The sequence below is a fragment of the Etheostoma cragini genome, chromosome 5 (genome assembly GCF_013103735.1).
Source record: "Etheostoma cragini isolate CJK2018 chromosome 5, CSU_Ecrag_1.0, whole genome shotgun sequence".
Classification (NCBI taxonomy): Eukaryota; Metazoa; Chordata; class Actinopteri; order Perciformes; family Percidae; genus Etheostoma; species Etheostoma cragini.
In genome coordinates, this window is record NC_048411.1 from 27,513,723 (window position 1) to 27,540,362 (window position 26,640).

Consider the following 26,640-nt stretch of genomic DNA (forward strand, 5'->3'; position numbering starts at 1 on the left):
GTCAATTTTTCAATTTTGATGTAATTTAATCAATTGTTACACACAATAATCGTTTTTTTTTTTTAACCAAAATGATCAAACAAGGGTCTAACATAATAAATGGACTTAATAAGTCCAATTTGTATTGTGTTGGGTGAATAAATTCAGAACCAAGTTCCTTTATCATGACATGGCAGACTATATATTTACTGTTTACCACATTCTCCTGCCAGCCTGCAGGTGTTGCTGTAACATTTAGAAAGGCGGAATAAAAAAATCTTAATACACAGGTTTAACAAAACATTAACTGTGAATCCTCTGATCTGCAGAGACTTGGAACATTTTACTGTAAAAGTGTGCCACAGTCCCATACAGACACGTTTATTGTGAATATCCGTAGCTGCTCTAGGAAAATATGCTTATGTCAGCCTTCCCGAAAGCAAAAACAAACAATCTGCAAGGTATATTACTGTATGTGTATCAAACAGGCCTCCTGTCTCGGATGGGTTATTGGTTCACCACATGCGCATGTGAAGCTCTTTTTTTATTTTTATTCATAAATCCCACAAAAGGGTTTGTTTCATTTCTTGTCCCTTGTAAATAACAAAAATATTTTTTGCTGCAACCTGTTTGTTTTCTCTCTGTTGCCGGGCAAAAACCACTGCAAAGGAATGTGTTTGATCAGGACAATTTGTCTTCTTACATCCGTTAACTTGACATTCTAAGCGGTCATGAAACCCGACAAAAACATCATTGAACTTCACTTCAAGAAAAAAAAAAAGAACTTGTGTTTAGCCTTTTTGTCCACAGCAGCAATTGTGCACTCCTCTGCCCGCCGTGTGTGTGAGTGTGTGAAAGAGTGTGAGAAGCTTGTTTACTGCTGTATTTGTCTGCAGTGTGATGAGCAGCACTGAGGCAGAGCGGAAGAACTCATCTTTACCAATCTGTACAGCATTACTTTCTTTCAGTTCTTTTTATTTTTATTTTTGCTGTTAGTCATTTTTTAAATGTTTGTACAAGGCAATATTTGTTTCCATTTTCTAAAAGAAGAAGAAAAAATGAGTGGAAATGAGCTGAAATTTAGCTTCTGAGGAAAGCAAGTGAAAAACTAAATAAATGAGGAGCAGTTTGGTTTTGGTAATTTTCTACCGTTTCTTCAGTGTGTGTGAACAAGAGAAAGTGTGAAACAGCAGATGGGGGGGGGGAGATAAATGAAGATAATATGAAAGCAGAACCTTTCATCTACCAAACACGTGATGTTATTTGTGCGACACAGATCACGCTTTTAACAAACACAAGATAGAGTTAAATGAATGAATGAATTTGTACTTGTGAGGTTTTCTTATTGGAGATTTGCCATTTTTATTTTGGACTTGTGACATTACGCCGAGTTAATGTGCTGTATTCTTGAAAGATGTACCAGTAAACTCAGGATTTATTCTGCATTCTCCCTCACTTTAAATCTTACTTTAACCTAACATGTCTTGTGAAATGCTACTTTTATACAGAAGCCCTGACAGGCAAGTGAGGAAGGTAAAAAATTAAATTAAAAAAACTGGTCATTTTCTACATCTAATGTAAATTACAAAATTCTTTCTTGTGTTTATAACTTAAGAACAGGTTGAGGAAAAGTTTTGCCAGGATACTTCTACATTACTTTTTCTGTGTAAACAGTAGTTTTGATGCTCATTTCAGCCACAGGATTTGCCAATATACTTATTTTTTTTAAATAGATGCTGTAGTACAACTACCATTAGACAACTCCTACTTGAGATAAGTTTGAACACACTACTTTATTTAATCATTAAATCTCGTCTCACTGCCGTCTCTTAACCGGCTGCTCGTTGAGACCATAGACTATATATTTATGAATTTATCAATATTAACGGGTATGGTACAGGCCGATCTTATAAATCCAGGTTGGAGGACCAGAGTTAGGGGTACCGCAATTACAGTTACAGTACAGTAATCCTTTTTGCTGTAACGCAGTAATATAACGCATTACTTACTAAATTTCGGTAATATTACACTTGTTACAATCTCAGTACCGCGAGTTATCAGTACCGACACATTAAGTGGTGTTTTGTTTTTTTAAGAATTCACAGGAGAAAGAAAAAGCTGTAAATATTATTTCCTCTTGCTGGATTCGATGGTTGAGATGACTACAGAGACAGATACATTTGCGAGATGGATATAATTTCCAGGAGTTATGACGCTGCGCTGTCCTGTCTCTGTCCCCGTGGTCCGAGCCAGAGACGGAACGGACAGCATCTGTGTCCCAACAGTGGACGGTGAGCACGGACACGTATCCGAGCTGCTGGCAGAAACAACACACCTAATGTGTTTCACCTGACGTGTCACCTGTTCCCCATTACCTTGTTACCTCTTGTATTTAACCCCTGTGTCCCCTTTGTCTCTTGTCAGATCATTCCAGTTTGTGTGTCCTGTCGATTTGTCCATTCTGGCTGTTGCTGTGAATGTCTCTGTGCCTGTTTCCCTTTGAATTTTTGGACTTCTTGTGTTTCTTGGATTTGGCCTTTTCCCAGTGCTCCCTGTGACTTTTCTTTGGACAGTTTTTGCCCTTGTGGATTGCTCCTTTTGTTTTCTCAAATTATCCTGTGTTTGCCCGCCAACATGCATCTTGGTCCTCCTTCTCCTGCCTCCCCACAACACTAGATTTGGTCACAGTAATACAGAACATTTAGCAATTTGGGTTCTAGTCTGCACCATGAAATTAACCAACTTCTTCTCTGGGGACTACCAACGTTAAACTTCACAACCGTCTCCTGCTCTCCCTCTGACAGACGAGATAGTGTCAGCCAAAGGCGGGAGTCTGGCACAACTAAAACTGTTTCTGTTAACCCTTTCCTTGACTGGGTTACAGGTGCATAGCATTGACTACAGCCGCACAGGATATTAAACCTGTTTCCAGCCCTCTGAATCTGTATTTGTTTGTCTTATGTCACTAACAGACAGGTTCACAAACTCTATGCTGATGTTTTGGTTGTATTGTAATCTTTACCAGTTATGATGGACTCCTTAACTGTACCAATTAATTATGTGTAGTTTTGTTTCCTATGTCAGATCTTGGAGCTGGTTTATGACATTGACCATGAGGTCTTATCTTCACCGTTCTACATCCTTAGTGTACACATTCAAATTACATTTAAAGTCAAAGCAGACTTACAGCGTTCCATGTAAAAGAGACAAAACGTCTCCTCTTGTTGAGATAAGCTTGAACTGAACACATGAAACGATCTGCTACCTTACCAATGCCTATTTAATGATGTTTTAAATGCCCAGTTTCCAGCAAAGTGTAGTCAAATATGAAATATCTTTTAGTGTTTAAATGTCCTGTTTTCTGGCTCCATTTGTCTTTTTACACTCAGAGTCTTCAATATGAGTTTTCTTCTTTTTGCGCGCAATATCTCAAACTATATTTAATCTCCAGGTACACATGTACTAACTATAATTGATTTATAAAGAGGACTTTCTACAACCTAAAAGCATCAAAGACCATTCAGACATATAGTCAGTCCTCTCAGAAATCTGACTGGACACAATCAAGCTTTGTGACAGAAGACTCGTCAACATGTGAACTTTTTGATGAACTCAGAGCTTCTCCTTTTGTAGCTGTTAGAAACCGAGGTGTTAAAACATTCGATGAACATGCACAACTTGTGAACACAAGTGTTTTTTTATTTATTTTTTATAATTATTTTAAAGACAGTTTTCATACAGTAACTTTGTATTTAGGAGAGGTTATGCATTCAATTTAAATACAGATTATATGGGCAATAATACAATGTATTACAACATTTACATTTTTTTTGTTCGTTTACACATTTTAATACACATCCAGTTACCAATAACACAAATAAAGGTTAATTTTTATGGAGCTCATGTTCATTTCTCTTAAACACGTAAACGCATTCCAATATCTTGCACAGAACTTTGCACTATTACTTTTTACACTTTACATCCCACTTCATGTGTATTTATTTTGATATTGTCTTATTTGTATTTTTGTCTATTATGTTGATGTGTGCCTATGTGTGTATTTTTGCCTCAATTGTACAGTATGTGTTAAGCTGAATCTCAGGAAGGATGCTCTCTCATAGAACTGCACTTCCCAGAGTGCACCAGCAGCAGCAAACTGGCTGCTTTGCACCTGATCAGTCATTTTCACTGATTTGGAGCACCTGTTAAGACATGGAGGTGCTCAGTTATTCAGGCAAACAAACTGCAGAGAGAAGACGCTCCAAGTTCACTCACAAGTCTATGCACAATATCTATATTACCTTTTGTCTATGTTTACTACTTCATGTCTGTTTGTTGAATGTATAGAGAGTTAACACCTACCAAAGTCAAATTCCTTGTGTATGTAGGTATACTTGGCCAATAAATCTGATTCTGATTCTGAACACTTGTTGTCCAGTAGAAAATCTACATCTCAATCTGAGATTGTCGAGAAAGGTTATTGTTAACAAATAAATCCTCATTCCCATTAATCTTGATTAAAGATCATTTGCAGAACTTAAAATGGTCCATCCTAAAGTGTAGGCCTACATGTTTTGTTAACTGTATGTTAAACGTGTGAAAGTGTTTACTTCTTAAAAAGAGCACAATTCAAATTGGAAACAGGTAACTCTGTACTGTTCACTTTATAGTACACCTCAAATAATTGGAGATATCTGCTCCCATGCAGGTGATAATCTCAAAGCATGACTTGTCTCCGAACGTATTGTTGTTGAGGTAACGACCCATTGAGGCTGAGGTGAAAGAGCCAAAGCGAATCTCTTGGTTTGTAACATCTTGGCTAAAGTACATGTCAACTCTGCGGTAGCCAGTGAGACATTCTTTATTCATCTTTTTTTCTTTTTGAAGAGTACGAATGGCAGTAGTCAAGTAAAAGTGAAGTGCGTGATACCCGAATTTGGTCTTATACTCAGATCTCTGGGTTCGAACTTTATTGTTAAAATCAAGATACGCTTTGTCTTTGCCAGAAGTGTAATAATAAAGAGCTACAAGCTGATCCTTTTGTAGTAAATTGGTTTTCCCTTTCTTAAATTTATCGAGTACATATTTCTTTGTGCTGTCCCAGACTTCTTTGAAGTTTTTGTCTTTGTTCTTCTCATTCATCAGGTACTGTGTTGCCTTCTTCTTCATTTTATCTTTGCACCCTTCGTACATGTCGTCAACAGAGTTTTTAGCCATGTCCAGTGGAAGCACATCGTTTTCCCCAGCTACAGCACCAGATTTACTGGGCATCTTCTAGGAAATAATAGACATTTTGAGAACAATTAACGTTGTTTTCTGGTCATCTTACGGACGTAATCAAGCATTTCATTACACAGCACTAATAACGAAGCAACCTTACCATTAGAATTCCTGTAGAGACTTCATAAGCGAGAAGCACTGCTGCCAAAATTACTGACAAAATTGCCATCTTCCACCAAAGCAGAAACCTGGAGACACCGCTGTTAGATAAAACAATCTCTGGCAACTTGTTGAGTCGAGCAGAAAGACCCTTCAATGGGACAACACGGTCTGGGTACAGTATAGGCCTACTTAAGATACAATTAAGGAAGTGAAAAAGTGGGTGTAAGATACAGTAAAACATGTTATTACACTCCTTTAATAAGGAAGAGTGGGTTATTGAAGATAGACATGACCAAAAATGGTAAAGTAATGGCTTCACAACTCTATGACAAAAGAGAGCCTTAAAACTCTTCTTGTTGAGAACTGCTGCCTTGAACTGGAACAGAACATACTATTTATAATGTCTTATTTTGTGAAGATGATAATAGGCTAGTATCTCTCAAAAAGCAGCTTCCAAAAAAGTTTCCAGCAAAGTGCAGGTGAACAAGTATTCAAATCTGTTACAGCAGTAAATGCAGGGACGTTGTTAGGCCTATTTTAGGGGTGCTGAAGCTCCCCTAAAATGTTCCTAAGCCCCCCTAAATTAACAGTAATATACATATATATATATATATATATATATATATATATATATATATATATATATATATATATATATATATATATATATATATATATATATATATATATATATATATATATATATATATATATATATAAATACATATACTGTGTATATGTATATATTTTAAAGTGCACTCTGTATCTAACTAGAGTGAATCTATCTTCCTCCACCATTCATCTGTGTGTGTCGGTGTGTAGTGTGTATGTTTTAATTCTATTTTACAACTGTCAGCTGGTTGAAATTAGAGGCTCAACGAGCGCCCACCTGCACAGTAACAGTATGTGGACGAGCGAGGTAGAGAGTTAGCTACTAAAGAGAGCCAACCGGCATTAAAACAAAGCAGAGATTCTGCAACTGCATCAAGCATGTCATTATCACCAACCGTACCTATACTCTGACAGAGATATGAGAGGTAGTGCTTTCATTACATATCTTGTCCACCAGAGAGTACTGACAACAACACTAACTTATTATTCATAGCTTCTTCCCTGCACACACAGTCTTTTACAAAACAAAACTGATTTAAACACTAACATGTCCTACTCAGTTTTGTTTTCTTACATGCTTATGTAAAAGTGAGGAAAATCACTCAAGATGTTTTATATAACTGTAAAATGCAGATATGTTTTAATGCTCTGGTCCTCGCAGTGGAGTTCAGGTCAATATTCACGGGAGGCCGTGTGGACATTTCATTGAAATTTGAATCCTAACACACACACTCATCTCTTTAGAAGACATTACATTGACTTACCATTTCCTGGAGACTTCCTTACTTGCCTAGTTCTAACATACACACACACACACACACACACACACATTTGATGAATTTATGGGTGTTATAAAGCAACTTCCTGATCCCACAGACCTCGGCTGCTCAGTCTGACTTCATCTGCTGGTTTCCTCCTCCACCGCTCACATCTTAATCACATCGCACATGAAAATAACACGTTCTCTGTCTTTAGTTCTTTAGAGGGAAATAGCAGGTGTAGAAAAGGAATGGAGGCTTGTGAAATGAGCTGGTCGTTTGATTATATAGTCATTTAAAACCATTACAGTAAGATGAACATTTGGTCTTCAAAACTGCACCTTGCTACGTGGACTGTGATGAGCTTCCTCTGTGTGTTTTCTGATGGTGAGTTGCTCACACCATGAGACAACACTTACATAACATAACAAAAGCCTTATATTTAATATAGCTACTTATTCAAATGTTAAATCGTCAGGGCTTCGGGGTTTTCCGTTTCCCAGATATGATTTGTGGTCGATCTGGATATGTTTAAAGGAAGGGACTTAGATTAAGCTTCCAAACATGCAGAGTTGTTGTTGTATGTCAGTGTTGTTGGAGTGAGGTCCAGTGGTGAATATAATTTACTTCAGTAAAAATAACAATGCCACACTGTAAATGTATATGTTGGTTTCCAAACTTGTGGACTTCTGTCACCTTAAAAGAAATCTAAAAATATGTACAGTAAATGGAACCCCTTGTTGCTTTATGTGGTATGTGTCAACCAAGAGTCTCCCTTTTATGATTGGTACATGTAAAATAAATATTACATATTATATAAACCATCCGATATACATATACATATATATATATATATATACAAACACAAGTTGCTGACACTGATTAGATTCATCTTAGTGATGGTTTTGTTCTACTGTCTTATTTTCTGTGTGTTTGTGTCAGAGGTGATGGTGAGGGACTCTGACTTGAAGCTGTGTGAGAAGGACAAGCGAGTGTGTGTCACTGACCTCAGAGACTGTGCCCCTCAACCTCCTGCATCTATACAGAGTGACTGAACACACACACACACACACACACACACACAAGTTCCTGATCAAACAGACATTGGACTAAATGAGTGTCCTTTGAACTGTGTTCTTCAAGCATTACATTTAAAAATCAGTTCTGAAACAGTTCTAATACTGACGGACCGCTGTCTTCACAGAATGTAAAAGTAGAGAAAAGTTTCTTTGCAAATCGCAAGTTGATGTTATTACATGAACTACAACACTGGAAACTTTTTTACAACTGGCTACTTAGGTCAGCAGCATTACCCTAAATCATTAGCAATGTCATTACTAGTCAATTAAAAAAAAAAACATCTACACTGAAGAAAAATATAAACAGTTTTGTGTAAAATAAAAAATCTAGGATTGCTTCAATGCACACAAAAGGCTTATTTTTCTTTAATCTTGTGCACAAATGTGTTAAAATCTGTTTTACTGAGAACCTTTGCCCAGATAATCCATCAGGTGTAGCATACAAAGATTGTTGAATTTCAAGATTGCTGATTAAACAGCATGATTATTACATAGGTGTGCTGGTCAAAACAAAAGGCCACTCTAAAATATGCAGTTTTATTCCAGAGATGTCCCAAGTTTTGAGGGAGTATGCCATCGGCGTGCTGACTACAGGAATGTCCACTACAGGAGTTGCCTGTGAAGTTTCCTTTCACTGCCATAAACTCGCTGTTGTTTTCCTGCAGAGACGCTGAACATGTCCTGTTGCTACCAGATATCACAGAGCTCCATAACATGTGAGTGGAGTCAGGAGTTTAACAGCTACACTGAGCCTGACGTTTCTCTCATCTTCAGCAGGTAAACACTGACCATAGGGAGATGGCTTACTGATGAAATTCATTTTAGAGGTTGTACTCGTCTCCAGCAATTGGTTCTGTAGCTACTAGCCTACTCCAGTCTTAAGAGCTTGTAACGTGCATTTAGTAAAGTGTTGGAATAAGGTGTAAAGATTAAGCAACAGATGTGTAATGTAAAAAAAAAAAAAAATCTCTCAGGCTGTAATCTTGTTTTAATTTCCCTCGTTCTCTTTCTCTTTTTTTTTCAGCGAAGATACAATCATATCTTGTCAGGGAATCTTCAACCCAGCAGCTGTCCTCAACGTAACCGCCAGGATCAAAAACTACATGATGGGAAGGGAGGTCTGGTCCCAGCCTCATACTGTATTTCTTTATGATGCAGGTGAATGGCCCAAATCTCTGATCACTCCATTACCTAGTAATGACTGTGAATACCATCTAATTGTCCATATTTTACAGTATAAGAATTTTTAGATTTGACAACTGACAGAGTACTTGGTAGAAAATTGTGAAATTTTGATCAAGTCTTTAAATACTCGCTGTGTCCGTTTCTTTTGTTGTCTTGTTTCCCTGTCTCCTGTCCTTAGTCAAACCTTCTCAGCCTGTATTAACTGTACTTGGCTCCACTGAGGACTCTATTGTTGTGTCTTGGAGAAGCAATGTTGGCAACGGCTGTTGTCGGCTTTGCTATAGAGTCGACAACACTCACACATGGACCCAGGTTAGTATCATACAAACACTCATGAAAACACTGTTGGCTAACATGTATTACATGTATTACTAACATGTATGGCTTAGAAAATTGTTATTTGATACAATTTCACCTCTCCCCATTTTTTTATTTCTTGTGTTTCTGTTGAGACATGCTCCACAAAAAAGAACTTTAACCCTAAAATAAAGAAACGTTTCCGGATCAGCTTGTCCCTAGTTTTAATGAGTCCCCACAATGTGAGTGTGTGAATAAGCTTGAGTCCCCACAATGCTGTTAGTACAAGAACACACACACACCCATATTGGAAAGTACACGTCTTAGTTAAGCCTTTTTGTTTTTTTGGAAATACCAGCTTTGTCCCACTACTTCTTCAAACCCTTTCGTTTATTTCAGTGTTGCCATTGTTTTGGACTTTAGAGCCATCTTTTTCTAGAGCTAGATGTTATTAGACCAAATGCAAATTCAAGTCTGGGAAGTCAAAATTAAAGTCAAATGTCTGGGTGGAAGGAGAGCAGAGAGTTTTACAGTTGCTTCACACAGCAAAGTTCTAAATTGGGGCTTAGAAACAAGCCCCAACTTACAAACATATAGTGAGAGTGTTGAGTAAAAAGCAAAGGAAAAAAATAGGACCCAGCTGATAACTCTGAATTTTTGACATTTGCAAAACAGCTCCAAATGCCCTTGAGCAAATTCACTGAATACCACATTAAGTCAATTACTCTTTTGTTCTCAATTCTCTCGGTTCACAATTTCTCTCTAGGTTCCGGGTTATGTTCCTGCACGTCGAGATGAGACACTGACCTACACAATCAGAGACCTCCTGACGTTTACCGTCTACAGAGCTGCTGTGGCCTGCAGAGAGGACTCCGGCATCTGGAGCGACTGGAGTTCTGACGTCAGCACGAGGACGCTGGACAGAGGTAACACTTTACATTCAAACTGGAATTAAATTATATGCTGGGGACTGAACTCACAGGAAAGAAATGTATTGAAAAACTAAGACGAAGACTTCATGGATTCATATTTAAATATTTCTCAGGATAATTGACACTACAATAGACTAAACCAATTACATTAAACATTAAACCAATATTTTTAAAGAGCTGTGGTTAACTTAGGTTTTTTCTTTGCTAGTGCCCTCCAAGCCTCCAGAGGTGTGTTACAGAGTGGAGACAACAGACTCTGGTGGATCTTTTCTCCTTCATCTCATGTGGAAGGTATTTAGAAATACTTTTTGTTATAGTATAAAATAATTTTAAAAAATCCTGAGCAGTACAACAGCATGCCCCACCGTTATTTTGCACCATTAAGCAGCATCTCACGTTTCAGTCACATTATGTCTGTCGGTAAAGTTTGCTAACGTTACGGTTCTTGAAAAGAAAGATAACAAATTTGAGAACGAATAGAATGCAGGACAAAAATTACTTCAATTTCAACCTAAATGTCTTTGTTGATGTTGACAAATACAAAACTCAAAGTAACCAAAAATGTACTAAAACTAATTTAATTTTGTGTCAAATACAGAAACTATATCAATTCCAAACAAATGTTTTCGAACAAAAGTGGTATGAAATGTCCTTTTGGGAATGTCCTGTCTGCCTGCAGGAACTTGACCTCCGTGATGCCGGAGGTCGTGTCCTTGGATACCAGGTGAGCTACAAGCCAGTGAAGAAGCAGCAACTGCAGGAAAGAATAATTCAAAATGTTACGGACGTAACGGCGTTCCTGGTGGTGGAAGAGGGGAACTGCAGTGTCACAGTTACCGCTTTCAATACGGCCGGCTGTGGACCTGCCGCGCATCTCAGGATTGACACACAAGCCCGGAACAGTGAGTGGCACACTGGTCTTAAGGAAAAACTCAGGAGCAGAACAACTCATTTCACATAAATATAGAAGCTTCAGGAGACCTTGATGACTTACCCAGGAGTATTTCATGAATACTCAATTGAGGAGACAATAAAGCTTAACCACGATGGGCCCTATCTTACACTCAGCACAATTTTATCAAATTTATCATTCTTATTTTGCATCCAAGTTGCATCCAAGGTAAATTAGGGAATGAACTTGCGCTCCCGTGGGCGGTTCAGCAAAATGAGGAGGTGTGTTCCGGCACAAACGTTCCCTGGTGCTATTTTGCAGTTTCAGAAAACAATTCCACCACAGACCAGGAGAAATCTAGTTTAAAGTCAGTGGCGCATTATTCAGATGTTATTTTAAAGGGGCACGCTTGGCCGTAATGTATAGTGTATACACTTTGCTTCTCTCATTTCACGGACCGAGCTGTTCCCATTTTTGCAAACCATACATAAATACAAGTACAAATTTGACCTTGATTTACACTTCCATAAATCATGGATGTGTTGATGACGTAAATGAGGAACTATTAGAGGACTTAAGGCGATGTGATGTTCAACTGCATGTGTTGGTGCCACAAATGCCCTGGGAAAGGAGAGACAGAAGAGCTGCATTGTCTATAGTTAGGTAATCTCAGTCTAATGTTAGACTACTTTGCAAAAATGTCACCATGCATTCATAACATGTTTTTGTGACATTTCTTTATTTACATTTTGTCAAAAAGAAAAATTAACACTGTCTCCTCAGCTGTGAACCGCTTCTGGTGTGCGCCCATGGATGTAATAAGAGCATACATTAAGATGTATTAAATCCACTATGCAATCCGCCATAGACCAAGCGCGCCTGCTTTCATAGGAATGACGCTCTGATTGGTTTATTCCACGTTATGCCCAAACCACACCCATGTGTATTGTAGCTACTTCAGACCAACCAATTTTAGATTTGCGTTGTCATTTATGTGAGTCAGTTATCCTGCCGGTGTAATAGCAACAGCGAGATCCGCCCACAAAGCTACTTGCGTTTGGCATTTGATACTTGCTGTTCAGATCTTTAATATAGGGCCTGATATTGCAGGCACCTAAACACAGATGTTCAGTCCAAGTTCAGCCTGTCTCTCTCTGAAAAGTATGAAAGTTTGGCTGGCCCACTGACTCCAGCATTGTGGGTACTCCAAAAGGAGACAGTCCTGACACAAAACATTCCCCTGTACTGCAGCTGTCTACGTAGACTCCTCGAATCGCTAGAGAGACAAACATAATAATGCATAACGTGGTTTGGTTAACTGAGACTGTCCGAATATCCTCGTCCCCTGACCTGTGACCTATAAATGTTGTTTAAGCTTTCCTTTAATTCTCATCATGACACAACATGATGTTACTAAAAATTCCACCACAACTGGCTATTGCGTGGAAATATTGAAATAGTCAGAACTAGATTGCCAATCATTACTATCAGCATTCAACTGCAAGCATTAACCAATCCACTGACAACATCAGATTTAAAGCTTGCACTCTTCACTTATGCAATATCCCGTGTGTGTGTGTTTTCTATCAGAGAAGGAAGCAACTGAGCAGTGTCATGATGTTCAGATAACACTCACTGCAACACAGCTTTTCTCGAATCAAATGTTTACTTTAATAATGAAATTTGTTTCATGTGTTTCATCGGCTATTTAAAAAAATGAATCTTAGACTGTGCAGGGTGCAAGACAGTGAGAGGTCTCACTCAACTCACGGCTGTGTGGTAACGGCTTAAATCTGCATAAGTGTTCTGCTTAATATTGAGATGATTGAGTTAATTTATAGGTCTCTGTGAACAACCTTTCCAGGATAAAAACCCGCTCCTTGCTCAGGCAAGATAAGTCACATTGTGTTTGTATGTTGCTGTCCATGCTGATCATGGTGATAAAAATGCACAATGATAATCTTGTTTTTGTTAATCATAATCCTGTTGTTGCATTCTGTAGCTCTCCCGTCAGTCACAAGCTTGTGGGTGTCCAGTTCTTTCCCTGCTATAAATGGCCTGTTGGTCCAATGGGAGAGTCCCACAGCCTCGCCCTCTGTCCCGCCTGTCAGTCATCTTGCTGTCCAGTGGCGCCATGAGACTCGTCCATCCACCAGCCGCTGGACCACAGAGGACAACAAAATCACCTCCACTGTCATACAAGGTACAACTACTTGGCCGTTGGAATATCCAACTATGCAGAGGAGATACTCATTCTGCATGTTTCAGTTGTGCATGTTTTAATCGAAACATGCATCAGTTAGTGTGATGGTGTCCCAATTTCAGCAGGGACATGCATTGTTGACACTTGATTTTTCTTTGGCAGGTCAGTACATATCTCTATATATCTGGATACTTTGGGCTTTGTGCTTCGCAGACAGCTTAAAAGGAAAGTATACGTTTAAAATGAGATAAAACAATCAAAGGCTTTTACATAAAAGAATTTTACATTAAAGTCTGTCCCCAATGGACCCTGGTTTACTCTTTATTTGAGGTGAATAGATATTAAAAACATATACATCATATTATATTCCCAGCATGTACTGTGTTTACTTACAGTATATGGGGTATGTTTACAGATGTTGACCCTGATGAGTCCTACCTGATCAGTGTGTTCCCCATCTACCCCCATCAGCAGTGTGGACCTCCTCAGTTTCTGCCTGCCAGTCTGCAGCAGGGAGGTATACATGCATCCAGCCTTTCATACGAAGCAATAAGTAATAACTTCATCCAGTAAAACCTGCAGCCTCAGCTAAGACCTCATCATTCAAGTTGGCATTATTACGTTTATCAACACCTCACTGGAAAGATAAGTTTGTATATAAGTATGGGAATCTGGCTTGCCTAAGATTAAACTGAAGATAGTTCCTCTGGCAAAAAAAGATTTTAGATTATCGATAAATTTGTTGATTATTAAGTTTTATAACTAGTTGTATGGTCTATAAAATGCTCCAAAGCCTAAAATGATTTCCTCAAATGTCTTGTTTTATCGACAACTCAAAGCTCTTCAGTTTCCCGAATACTGGAATCTGAGAATTTTTTTAATTTACCGTTATTTAAGCCGATTGAAAGATTATCAAAATAGTTGGCAATCAAAGACATACACAGGAAAACTACAAATTACCCAAAAATGACTGTGAAGACACACAAAATAGCTGAAACGACATGCAAAACGACTAAAACCACTACAAAGGGATGCAAAATGATTCTTTGAGACTCTCTCTTTGAGTTTAGGTATCTTGTTCCTATACTGGGGTGGGGGGGTTTACCAGTCTGTGTTTAGACCTTAGTCTGCTGAGATTGGAATCAGAGATGACGTTATGTTTATTGGGGATTTACTGTGTAGCATTCATTGGGTCCATTGTTTTTAACGGGGAATATTGGGCACCGCGACAAGACAGAAAACCTTCACATGGACGTTAACAGGAAAACTTCTTGTGTGTTTTGTCAGCACTGATGGAGCCGGTCCAACTGAAGGTGGGGGGCGTGACCAAAACCACAGTGACAGTGGTGTGGGTGTGGCAGAGGAAGGCTGGACCAATCAGAGTCAACAGATACAGAGTCATGCTGACAAAAGAATCAGAGAGCAAAAGTAGGTTAACTGAGTTTAATCCCTGCTTTTAGAAAGTTCAAAGGAAATCTGTTGATTTACTAGTGAAAAGTTCAGAAAGAATACAAAGAATGTCCACTCTTCTCCAGCGCTGTCTTTGTGGCCACCCCAATGGCAGCTCACCTTTAACAACCTGGAACCCAACACTGAGTATTCCCTTCTCCTATTGGCTGATGATGTTTCTAGAAACATCATCCCTGTGAGGACAGACTTTGGTGAGTTGCACTGTTTTTTTAAAAAGCAGAATGTGATTTAATTATGTCATTTTGGAAAACATTTAAACAGTTGGATGATGAAATATAATCACCTCTTGATAAACAGGAATGAGAAGGGTCAATGAATTGTTTTAGGGTGGCTCTTGATTTTTTTTTTTTAAGATTATTTTTGGGCTTTTCCACCTTTAGATTTTGACAGGACAGCTAGGTGAGAGAGAAATATATATATAAACAGGAAATTGTCACAGGTCAGATTTTTACCCTTGACCTCTGTGTTGAGGTATAAACCTTGATGTACAGGTGCGCCTGCTCTACCACTGGACCAACCCAGCCACTGATTTTTTTTTTCTCCCATCATGTTAACAAGAAATAATTCATTTGACATCTGAATCTGAACACCGGAAAAGTGGAATTTGATATTTTACTTTATGAATTAAAATAAAATAATCACTAATAATCTTTGAATTTTGTGTAATCACCTTAAATGAAATATAACATAACAGCTGAATCAATGGATTCTACAAGTTCCCAGTGTTGCCCATCACTAATTTACTGTGCTATTGACAGTGTGAATGCAGGTAGAGAATTAAATGCATTTCCACACAATAATCCTTCGAGCTAACTAGGAATGTTTAATTTCAGATGAGATGCCAGCGGTGGCTACAGCGACTCCTCTGTTGCTGCTGGCTGTCATTGTGTTCATCACCTCTATCCTGTCCAGGACTGTGTGAGTCGACACACACTCATGATCATATCTGAAGGCTCATGCACCTACACTGTTCTGTTACTGTTGCTGCTGATTGATTTGACCAGATTTTGTGAACTAACTTAGCAGTGCTGTCCAAAGGAGTTATGGAAGGTAGAAATAAGTCAAAAATGATAACAGTATTTTGAAAGCAAATCAAACACAAACCGTATGTCATGTTTTCGTTCAAAAAGCCCTTAAAACCACATTAATGGGCCTTGACTTTCTTAGAGTTTTTGCTTAATTAAATTAAAATCCATCAATAATACCATTACTCAAAGGACAGTGTAAAGACCAATGCACTCTTGATATGGCTAAAGCATAGTAATGAGTAAAAGAAACAAAGTCATACCAGCAATACCATTACTGTGCAGGTACAAGTCGTACTTCTTCCCCCCCATCTCCAGCCCCCAGGGCAGTACGGCAGGCCAGTGGCTGATGGACCCAAACCACCTGGTGAGTTTGGTTCTCTTTAAACTTGGGTGTTCTTGATGTTTTGGCTCGTGGATTCCCAGTTCATCAAGCGCTCTGCTATACTCAGCTTTACACACAAATCCAACTTGGTCACAGAAACAATCCTGTTTCTTATGTTGCTTAATCTTGTATTCAGTTATAAAAAAAAATGATGATCCACTTTGATTACTATTGGTGGCGGACTATGGGATCCATCTCCAAAATTGGGCAATATTTTATTCTTTAGTTTCATTTAATTTAGGGGGGGGGGGGGGGGGGGGGGGGGGGGGGGGGGGGGGGGGGGGGGGGAGGACTGTTTACAACTCTTCATTGATGCTTAATGATGTTCCATTCACGTATTTAAACCCCTCAAAGATTGTTGTTTTTAAAGGCTTCAAACGGTTCTTTATATCCATTAACTCTTTCCTGATTAAAATCTAACCCATTATTCCCCTCAACAGAAAACTGCAGAGAGAAACCTCCTGGATATTGAGGCGTTCCAAGTGACAGACATACTCGGACAGAAGAGTCTCATCACGGTCTGTCCGGACTCCCAGCCCTCCTCAGAGGACCTACGTGGAGACACCTCTCTGCTATCGATCAGCCACCTCATCATCAAACCGTCAAGCCTAGAACTGGACCCAGACTATATTTCCGATGCTCCCGTGATCACAGAGGACCGGCTGGTTTCTCTCCAGTCCTACCACGCTGACTACACAGTGAGCTGCCACCTTCCTGACACAGTTTGCCTAAATAAGGACAGCTGTGTGGCCGACACGGCTCTGCTGCATCAGACACATGAAGGCAACAGCTACTTTCCTCAGAAAAAGGAAGAGAGTGGTTTTTCTAGGGAAACTGCACTGAAATGTAATTTTTGTGAATTCATTCCAAACAGTCATTGTGCTTATCAGTTAGCCTGTGAAGCTGAGTATGTTTCTTCCTTTCTGGGGAAAACGGATGTGTAAACAGTGAGTGGACACTGGTCTTATCTGATCTGTGAGACTGATTATGGACAATGTACTTCAGTGCAACATGCCGGGCCAAACACAGGTAGAAAAGTAAGAGAAATAGCAGAGAATTTCTAATAAGGGAAGAACTTCTACTCTTCTGATACTACCGGTTTCTGAAGTGATTGCAGTTCCACTCTGGTTCCATATGAGGGCACTCACACTGCAGAATCAATGGTGGTTTATGGAGCTATACCCCTCAAAATCCACTTTTCTCAGAATCTAATTTTTTGTCAAGTAATTTGAATGTTGCGTTTGTAATAGGAGGCTAAGGAAATACACTCTGCTGGCTTTTTTCTTCTAAAAAGCCTTTTAAAATAAACAGAGTCACTTCCTTTTTCTCTCGACGCATCGACAACATGGCGGACAGGTTAGGCTCTCCCTGTCAAAACACGTGCTAGAAAGAGGTTTGCTAATGTTTTAAAAACCACACAGAAATATTCACTCTGACAATCTGGCTCCGCTTCGGATGCCATCAAGCGGGATCTCTGGTTGTAATCAGTCCGTCACTGACCAATCAGCATTCATTAGCAGAATGCTAGTGTGTTATGGTCAACGACTCAACCTATAACACATTGAAAGGACAAAAGTACTCGTTCAGTCAACTTTCAACCTATAATCCATGTTGAACTTGCAAGAACTACAATCAAATCTGAGATTTCTCAACGCCAATCAGGCAAAAGAGAAAAATGTAGCCGTCTAGCTTCATAGAGTCCCATTCATGTTGCACTGGAACGCAATCACCCGCAGTGGAACTCTGGTGGAACTGCAACCAAATTCAGTACAATGGGTTTCCTTAACCACTGGAGGGCCAAAGCACATTGCTTTGGCTGTTGGGTGGCACCTGAATTAAAAGAGTTTATTATCTTTTTTTGTGACCATTTTAAGAACTCTCAGAGACAGGCTTAGCAGGCTTTCACACTGAGACCAGACCTGCGTTAAAACATTGGTTACTTTAGATTCCAGCGAGATGTGAAAGATCTTGAAGGTTTGTTTCAGATGTCAAAACACTGCACAGTGGTTTGCAATATTTTATCTTTTGTCACAAGGTAAACAGTAGAATTTCGCCATTACCGTAGCAAAGTAACAGAGATATGTGCTTCCACATATTTGGTCACAGCAGCATCTTTCTGAATGACACAAAAACGTTGTTTCTGGACAATTCTGCTGTGTTGAGACCGAGCCTTTGGTGTTGGCACCCCAATTTTTGTGTGTAGAGTTGCCACTGAGCTATGGGGGCTGCACGATATGAGGAAAATATCTAATTGCGATAATGTTGACTGATATTGCGATTGCGATATGGTTCACGATTTTGAAGTGAATGATCTTTTGTATTATTATTCTCATTTTCATAGAAAATTATTTTCGTTGAAAGAAAATTTAAATGATTTAATGTGTGATTTTTGCAATGATCTGTACCAAACAACAATTTTTTTTCTGTAGTCTGTAGGATAGGATTTTTAGGCTGGGATGTCTCTGCAGCACCACAATACTTAATTCAGAATAGTTTGACACATATTTTAATATTAACAAATATTATGGAAGCTAGTTAAATGGTAACATCATGGCAACATTGACACAGTACCATGTTATACAAAAATATTGCCACAGACAATGGAAAGTTGTTATTGTAAGCAATTTAAGATGTCCAGTTCATTGCGTCAATTATCAGCGCGAGTGATCGGCCATTTTGTTATTTTGACCGCAGTAGTTAAAATAATAAGCTTCCATTACTACACATTAACTTCAGATTAACATGGGAGAATGCAACTTGTTTTGATTTTATAATCAAACAATTTATTTTCATAGCTTAGATTTCTTCAACGACATTTAATAAATTTGTGAAGATGGCTGACATTTGACAAAGAAACCAATCAGCTGAAACTTAAACGCTGTGATACTGATGAATGGTGAAGTTCAAATTGTATGTCTAGATTTGCTTAAAATTGTGGGTGGAATAGTTTGATATCCCAGTATATATGTATATAATATATATGCTTTTGTCTAGCTGCAAATGACATCTTTCTGCAACAGTGTCCTTTAACCTCGCACTATTATTTGATCCATCGTGACACTGCAAGTGTAAGTTCTAATCTGAGATCAGAAGCAGCTGTTGCTTTCAAGTAAGAGTGAATTGTTTGTCCTCATTCCCATTTTGCATGGTTCTGTCTTTGCCTTCATCTGCAGGCTGTACCACTCAACAGACAATAAGTGTATTCAAAGGATTTGTACTTGACAGTAAATACAACCCACATTATAGCACCGCGTCGTGTACAACCTGAAGAATCTGGGGATTCCCTTGGCTGGCAGCTGCTCTGTTGTAATAAAGCAGCAACAGATCTGACACCTGCTGTTTTTTTTTTTTAGACCCATCTGGAGGGCAACAGTTTAGAGGTTAGAGTTCATGCTGATCCAGTGTCTGATCAGCTGGTGGGCGATGGTCTGTCTGGGAGGGATGATCAAGGCCGGATTCGCTCCTCTGAATGATTCGATCACCTGAACAAAAAACCCCAAATAAGTTTAGATTCAGAGTTTGACTAAACACTGGCATTCTTTTCCTTAAGATCTCTGTTCACAATGAAAAATCAATTGTCTAAACTTTAATGTTTCCTCCTGCAGTCCCTCATCAATACTACAGCGCGTTTTAATGCAGACTTTAATGTCCGCCTGGTTGGGGCTGGACGGTTCAGGGAGAAAAAGATGCAGTTTCAGATTTACCCGTGTTGACATACCTTGGGTTCTGTAGAATTCCTGTTTTCTTCAGTTTAATTAGCAGAATATGTTTAAATTGTCATGAAATTAGGATATATAGCTGAAAGTATAACAAAATAATATGTCTAAAAGCTCTCTAAGTGGGTAAATTCCTACTTATGCTTGATTTATGGTTCTGTAGATCCATAGATACAGAACCTGCGCCAAACCCTACGGCATGGCATGACGCGCACCTTCCTACAAATGTAATAACACGTCGCGGCTCTCCGTAGAGCCTACGTGCCGTTATGAATCAGCCTTAAATGGAGCTAAGGTCAATTATAAACTATAATGGTTGCCATCAGGATCATTATTAGTAGCAGTATGGCTGGTAGTTGTGCTAATAGTAAAAGTTGTTCAGTCAGTTTATTCAGTCACAATGCAGTGTGCATGGAGTGCTGCTCGGGTGTGTAGAAAGTGTGTCCCTCCGGTGCTCTTCAGCTGGAGGAAGTGTACAAGGGTTTAAGGACACTGAGGCACTCAGTCAGGTAAAGTTTATGGTATATACTTGAAGTATATACCTGCCTTGATGAAGGCCTCATGGCAAAAACGCATTGCCTTGTTTACATGATTTAGCTAAAGAAATATAATAAATGCTTTTTAAAATGTTACCCTCCCTCCCCCAGCCTTCCGCTTTTTAAATGCGACTTAAAACACATTTTTATTCCTTGGCTTTTAATCCGGCATGAGATCTGCTTGTTGTATTTGTCTGGTGTTGTATTGTCTATTTATTGTTTCATGTCAATGTACAGCACTTTGGTCAACTTGGTTGTTTTTAAATGGGCTTTAGAAATAAAGTTTGATTGATTGATTTATTGATTGATTGATTGATTGACTGAGTGCCTTAGTAGAATTTATTATTTGTACCTGTTGTCGTGGGAACCACCGAGCTTCCTCGATCTCATTCTCGTCTACTTTGATGTCAGTTGATATGGCGACAGCGAGGCAGCCAATCATGAGATTAGAAGGCATCGGCCAGGGCTGGCAGGAGACGTACTGAACCGGTCCCACCTTCACGCCGCTCTCTTCCTCCACCTCCCTCCTCACCGCCTCCTCCATCACCTCCCCTGCAGGAGAGGTGAGGTTTGGGTTCAGGCATTTAGATGTTGCAGTGTGCAATGATGCAATGTGTGTGTGTTTGTGTGTCTGTGTTGGTTACCAGGCTCTACGAATCCAGCCAGACAGGAGAACATGCCAACCGGAAAGATCTTCTTCCTTCCCAGTAAACACTGGTTTCCATCCGGGTGGATCACCAGCATGATGACCACGGGGTCTGACAAAACAAGACAGAGGAGATGAATTTACAACCATTCATATTTTAAGCGTGCTTTCACGCCTTTGGGCAGCTTTGGTGACACTAGATAACCTCGAGCCGATCGCTGACCTATCAACTTTCAGTCGTACTTTCTGTGCTTACGCTGGTGACCACGGGTAACGGGGAATCATTGGTTCGATTCCGGAGAGGGAGCCTGAGAAATGGCTACCACATCCATGGAAGGAAGTAGGCGCGCAAAATACCCGCTCCCGACTCAGGGAGGTAGTGACGAAAAGACAATACAGTACTCTTTCGAGGCCCTGTAATTGGAGTGAGGACACAGCCAGCAGCCAGGTTAGTTCCAGCTCCAACAGCGTATCTTAAGGTTGCTGCAGTTAAAAGCTCGTAGTTTGATCTCTGGATTGAGCTGACGTTCCGCCGCAGACCAGATGGTCCAGTTTGTTTGAGTTGGGTTGTGTGGTCATATGCGAAAAGTTTTTCACACACCTTTATCAGCTTAAACGCGCATATCCATTGAGATAAAATGTGTGTTTTTTTATGTAATTTTTAAACACAGCTGTTCTACTGTATTGATATTTTTAATGGAAGGCAGGTAGGTGAGCTGGGGGTGGGGCAGCGTACCGACTCGTGGATAGCACGTGTTGTGAACCCCCTTCAGACTCCTGCAGTCAAGGTTTAGGCAGCTCCTCTTGTATCCTCCCTCCTCCAGCTTGGTGCTGCTGCCACACGTCGGGCAGAAGCTGTAGCGGCTGTGCCAGGCCAACACCGACCGAGCCTGGGCCACAACTCCTGCAGGACCAAGATTACTCAGTTAGTTCATTCAGGAATATTGAATGAAACGTGGGAGTCATATAAAATCAGGGGTATTAATCCAGACCAGAAAAAGATGCGTCTGAAGAAAAAACAAGAACTGTCTTCCTTACCGGCCTCTTCCTCACTGAGCTTCAGCAGGTCTCTGTTGGGCGTCTTTGGGAAGGAGCAGTTCCTTTCTCTGCAGCGTTTGAGAAGTTCGGCAGCAACTTCATCGGTGTTGATGGCAAACCAAGCAGGAGGCTCTTGGTCGCCATCCACTTTCTGAGACGAGGAGGAGGAGAGTGTTTTCCTCTTCTCCACTCCGAGGAAGATGAGCACAGTCGCAGGTTTCTGGAGAAGGTCTCTGACCGCCTCATATCTGAACCGACACAGCTTGGTCTCACCCTGTTAAGAGTTAGAATCACAATCATTAGATAACAACTTCAATATTTGTTGGAAAAAAAAAAATCAGACTGGCCAACAATGTCACTTTTAATATCTGTGGGCTGTAGACTAATAACATTACACCACTGAAATGACAGGAAGGTTCATTTTTCCAAGCATGCACTGATTTAGAACAAAGGTTTAAATAAGGACTAATCCACCTTGATCTCACTACGGCATTTCAATCTATGTATCCTAACATTATCTTACATTTGATTCCAAATTGGATTTAACACTTTTGTTAATATATTACATTTCATCATCAATCACGGATACAAGGCTACTGCTTTACGCAGATCGTGTTGCACTTCACTGTTCTGGACAATCCCTTTGCTTAGATGTTAACCATCTGCAGCTAGCTTTTTAAGTCCTTAGATCTTATTCATCACATGTGACTTCCATTATCCTTTTTTTTAATTTAACCTTTATTTATTCAGGGAAGGTTCACTGGGATGCAGCTTCTCCTTTACAGGAACGCTCTATTCACATTCACACAGTTCCACACATTCATACCTGGAAGCTGCCCAGTACAACCAGAGCCTGATCACGTCTGCATGTATCCTTAAAAATTGGCTGTCCGTTGGGAGAATTTCTTTTCATACTAAGTTGTTTACGAGAACATAACCATAAGCATTTATTTGCTATCACTGAGTCTTTAACGTTATAACATTCTGCTTGTTGCTTCTGTAATGCTTGCTGATTTTTTTTTTTTTTTTAGATGTGTACAGCTGAATACGCTGAAATTGTCAGAGTTCATTTACAACCACGTGAAGCAGCTTAACATAAAAAAAATGAGATTTGTTCTCAGCCACGCACCCCTGCGTTGTCGTCCTCTTGGGAGCTGCAGACCATGGGGCTGAGGTTGGAGAACAGGACGTAGACTGTGTCTAGGTCACTCTGCTTAGCCTCCAACCAGACCGCGTCTGTCCTCTTGGCACTGAGCCGGTCCAGCGTCTCTCTGCTGAAGTAGTTCTCCTGCCGGTGGGTGTCGGAGCCCGGCAGGACTCTCCGGCTGCCGTCGTCCGTCCGGCCCAGCAGGTTGGAGATGTGTCTATGGCCCCAGAACTTGGCGATATCGTATGCAGTCTGTGACGAGCTGTTCACTGAGAACTTGTCGCAGCTTGAAGATCAAAAAACGAGAGGAGATATGAGATTTTAGGAGAAGCAAAAAGTGTAGGAAGTGAGGGGGAACACAATGCTACGGACAACTATCTATGCCCATTTATATTAACCTGGCAAATAAAAATTATAATTAAACTGGTCAATGATTTAGAAATGTGACCTGCAATTCTTTGTTAACGCACTTAGCTGGAAAACTGCTTTAAAAGTACTTTCAAGAACTTGCTCTATGTACATTACTTCATCACCAAAGTAAGACATGTTATCCAGATATTTTTGTTTATATGGAGTTCTTCTGCCCTCTAGTGGCCAAACGTCTGCAGCATTAATGCAGCTTTAAATTGATAATCCAACTAAAGTCAAAATTTTGATTTAAAAGGGTAACTTTTTACAGTCGTCTTTTCTAAGGGTTAGTATTTTATACTCTAAATCACGTCGTGAGTAAAGTAATGTTTTAATGTGTGTTTCTTGATCTCAGGTCTTTGTACCCATGCGACAGCAGCGCCTCCACCACATTGTAGTGTCCGTTGCGAGCGGCGAGCATCAGCCCCGTCCAGCCACTGTATCCCGTCTGGTTGATGAGCGAGGGGACGTGGGACAGCAGCGTGGACACCTGGGTCAGGTCTCCTCTGGCTGAAGCATCCAGAAACCTCTCCAACATGTCCTCCTTGGCAGTCAGCTGGAGACTCGTCATTCTGGCTGCCTGGGAAACAAACAACAGATTTGGTACACAATGTAAAAAAAAAAAAAAAACTTAACTGCAGTTAAAGGATAAAGTACTAACACCACATTAAAAATACTTCACTACAAGTAAAAGTCCTGCATATATAATCTTACTGAAGTAAAAGTATATAGGTATTATATGCAGAATGTGCTAAAAGTATGACAACTAAAAGTACTAATTGTGCTAAAAGTATTCCCTGTAGCTGTGTTCCTTTTAAATCTGATGTTTCTGAATTAATATTCCTGCTGCGTTAATGTGCATGTTGCATTTTATTGCTGTAGATGTTTAAGGTTATGCTCATGCTAACCCTTTCATATACTGATGGGTAGTTTAATCTAATAATATAATCTTATAAAATCATCATATGTTTGTAGCATCGCTGTCCTGTAAGAACCACATATCTCTAAAAAGTTAAAAACTTTTCATCATGTCAAAACAGCCCTATTTTTAACTTTGTGAAGATGCATTTACTTGCTGATCCAAGACGCGTTTCAAAGACTTTATTTAATTTAAAATGTAGGAGAAATTTCTCAAACACTTTATCCTTCACAAACATTCTGTGGAGTTGACTATCTACATAAAAACTGTCACATAAAGTGCATTCAGAAAGAATTCCCTATTTGTACAAAAACATGATTTCAGAAATTATTGCAAATGTATCAAAAAGAAAAAAGTTAAATATCATATTGACGTGAGATTTTAGACTTTTTGACATTTGAAGTCCATCTCAGGTGCCTCCAATTTCTCTTGATTGTCTTTGACTTGTTTCTACACCTTGATCAGAGTCTAGCTGTGATTGGACAATTAGGAAAGGCACACGCGCGTCTATATAAGGTCTCACAGCAGACACGCTCCAAGCCATGTGGTGGAAGGAACTGCCTGCAGAGCTCCGAGACAGGGTTATGTCGAGGCACAGAAAACCATTTCTGTTTTAATTAAAGGTTCGCAAGAGCTCACTAGCCTCCATGATTCTTAACTGGAAAAGGTTTGGAACAAGCCGAACTCCTCCCAGAGCTTTATGGTTACAAGAGGTGACCCTGATAGTCACTTTGGCTGAGCTCCATAGATGCTGTGTGGGGAAACTTCCAGACGGCTGACCGTCACACCGACTCTGAGAAACAACATTATCTTTTCTGATGAACCCCAACGTTTAAACAGTTTGGCATTGATTTTTAAATGTTGTGTCTGGAGGAAACCAGGCCCTCGTGTGAAGAATGGTGGAGGCAGCAGGAAGCCTGGAGGCTGTAATCAATGCCAAAAAGGCTTCAACTAAGTCCTAAGTCAAGGGTTTGAATACTTGTGATATTTTAGCTTTTAATTTTTATCTTACAATAAATGTGCAAAAAATTTTGCACGTTTGAACGTTTTCGTTAACGTTTTTTTTTTTGAGTGATCTCTAAATTTCCCTCTGTAAAAACTAAAATATGTTAACTAGAAAATAAAACAATTTTGGAGTGTTTGGATTTCTGTTCTGAATTGTATGAAACTTAGCCCATATTTAATGTGCCTGATTTGCATATTTAAAGATACACTCCAGAAAACTAACTTGTAATTGCCTTGTTATAACACTGGGAACGCACACAGGGAAAGTTCAATGGTTGTCTATTTCTCATTCCCCATATTGTGTTAAACTGTTAAAGTAGACTTTGCCTTTTTATAGCCTATTTTCTGCCTCCCCCTATTGGCGCAGCAGCTGTCAATCATTCTTGCGTTACGCCTATCAAATCAAACGCATACAACGTTATAAAAGGCAGCTTACCAAAGAGACGCTAGCTTGTAAAACAAGTTCGTTACTGCTAGTTATGCAGCTTTCACTACAACCTTCTGGTTTCATTTAATGTGTTTAGAGTCAATACTACTCGGTACAAAGTCTACAGCAGGTAAAGCAGCTTGACTGTTATATTATGTATCTATCTGTCCCAGCTGGAAATCAAACTGACACAGCAGCGTGGATCCGATTAACGTTACAGTAACGTCAAACTGCAGACTAGTTTATGAAATCTGTTCTCGCTCTCTGGCTCCGTCTATGTCCTGGAAGTAACGTCACCGTTTATTCGTAGTCAATGGAAGACATTAACACATTACAATAATAAAGAAATACAATTTAAAAACTCACCTTGTCTTCAGCTCCGTGCAGTTTCTCCTGTCTGAAAGCAGTTGTCTAATCAAATGTGACGAGCTGCGTTCAAGAGCAACAGCAACGACCTCTGCTACTGTGCTGCCTTCAGGTGCTCATTAAACTAGAGTATTTCTGTGTGTTACAGCGACAATAGGCTGTATATTATTCTTGGTGACAAAAATGAAAACGGGTAAGAGGAAAACGTCAGCTATTGATTTATTGTTTTTCTT

General features: G+C 39.6%; 3 protein-coding genes across 12 annotated transcripts; 1 reads left to right on the top strand and 2 right to left on the bottom strand.

The window, feature by feature from the left end:
* Nucleotides 1–1,295: 1,295 nt before the first annotated feature.
* On the bottom strand, nucleotides 1,296–26,535 carry nudt12 (nudix (nucleoside diphosphate linked moiety X)-type motif 12). Of its 6 annotated transcripts, XR_004656569.1 has the most exons (10): nucleotides 26,408–26,526; nucleotides 24,056–24,270; nucleotides 23,265–23,568; nucleotides 22,136–22,409; nucleotides 21,834–22,001; nucleotides 21,096–21,209; nucleotides 20,804–21,003; nucleotides 19,418–19,681; nucleotides 9,469–9,475; nucleotides 1,296–1,307 (listed from the first exon to the last, which is right to left on the bottom strand). XR_004656569.1 is itself a non-coding variant. In XM_034871200.1 (9 exons), the coding sequence occupies exons 3-9, from the start codon at nucleotides 24,259–24,261 to the stop codon at nucleotides 19,574–19,576; spliced, it is 1,374 nt and encodes a 457-aa protein (XP_034727091.1). In that variant the 5' UTR covers nucleotides 24,262–24,270; nucleotides 26,280–26,322; nucleotides 26,408–26,516; the 3' UTR covers nucleotides 18,841–19,573. The 6 variants fall into 6 exon arrangements, 3 of the variants coding, with proteins under 3 accessions (XP_034727091.1, XP_034727092.1, XP_034727090.1); XR_004656570.1 differs by lacking the exons at nucleotides 1,296–1,307; nucleotides 9,469–9,475 and adding an exon at nucleotides 11,307–11,316; XR_004656568.1 differs by lacking the exons at nucleotides 1,296–1,307; nucleotides 9,469–9,475 and adding an exon at nucleotides 18,841–19,264 and having other exon boundaries at nucleotides 19,397–19,681.
* LOC117944422 (T-cell ecto-ADP-ribosyltransferase 1-like) lies at nucleotides 4,312–5,780 on the bottom strand. 3 transcript variants are annotated; one of them, XM_034871221.1, is made up of 3 exons: nucleotides 5,601–5,768; nucleotides 5,360–5,549; nucleotides 4,312–5,250 (listed from the first exon to the last, which is right to left on the bottom strand). In XM_034871221.1, the coding sequence occupies exons 2-3, from the start codon at nucleotides 5,426–5,428 to the stop codon at nucleotides 4,639–4,641; spliced, it is 681 nt and encodes a 226-aa protein (XP_034727112.1). In that variant the 5' UTR covers nucleotides 5,429–5,549; nucleotides 5,601–5,768; the 3' UTR covers nucleotides 4,312–4,638. The 3 variants fall into 3 exon arrangements, with proteins under 3 accessions (XP_034727112.1, XP_034727111.1, XP_034727109.1); XM_034871220.1 differs by having other exon boundaries at nucleotides 4,312–5,246; nucleotides 5,359–5,780; XM_034871218.1 differs by lacking the exon at nucleotides 5,601–5,768 and having other exon boundaries at nucleotides 5,360–5,560.
* Nucleotides 6,827–18,384, top strand: LOC117944399 (interleukin-6 receptor subunit beta). Of its 3 annotated transcripts, XM_034871174.1 has the most exons (15): nucleotides 6,828–7,118; nucleotides 7,674–7,778; nucleotides 8,476–8,587; nucleotides 8,835–8,968; nucleotides 9,174–9,307; nucleotides 10,059–10,218; nucleotides 10,433–10,515; nucleotides 10,904–11,126; nucleotides 13,119–13,319; nucleotides 13,735–13,836; nucleotides 14,607–14,747; nucleotides 14,855–14,980; nucleotides 15,623–15,707; nucleotides 16,100–16,181; nucleotides 16,640–18,384. In XM_034871174.1, exons 1-15 carry the CDS (start codon nucleotides 7,046–7,048, stop codon nucleotides 17,141–17,143), a joined length of 2,265 nt encoding a protein of 754 aa, XP_034727065.1. In that variant the 5' UTR covers nucleotides 6,828–7,045; the 3' UTR covers nucleotides 17,144–18,384. The 3 variants fall into 3 exon arrangements, with proteins under 3 accessions (XP_034727066.1, XP_034727067.1, XP_034727065.1); XM_034871175.1 differs by lacking the exon at nucleotides 13,735–13,836 and having other exon boundaries at nucleotides 6,827–7,118; XM_034871176.1 differs by lacking the exon at nucleotides 16,100–16,181 and having other exon boundaries at nucleotides 6,827–7,118; nucleotides 16,640–16,909.
* Nucleotides 26,536–26,640: the final 105 nt, after the last annotated feature.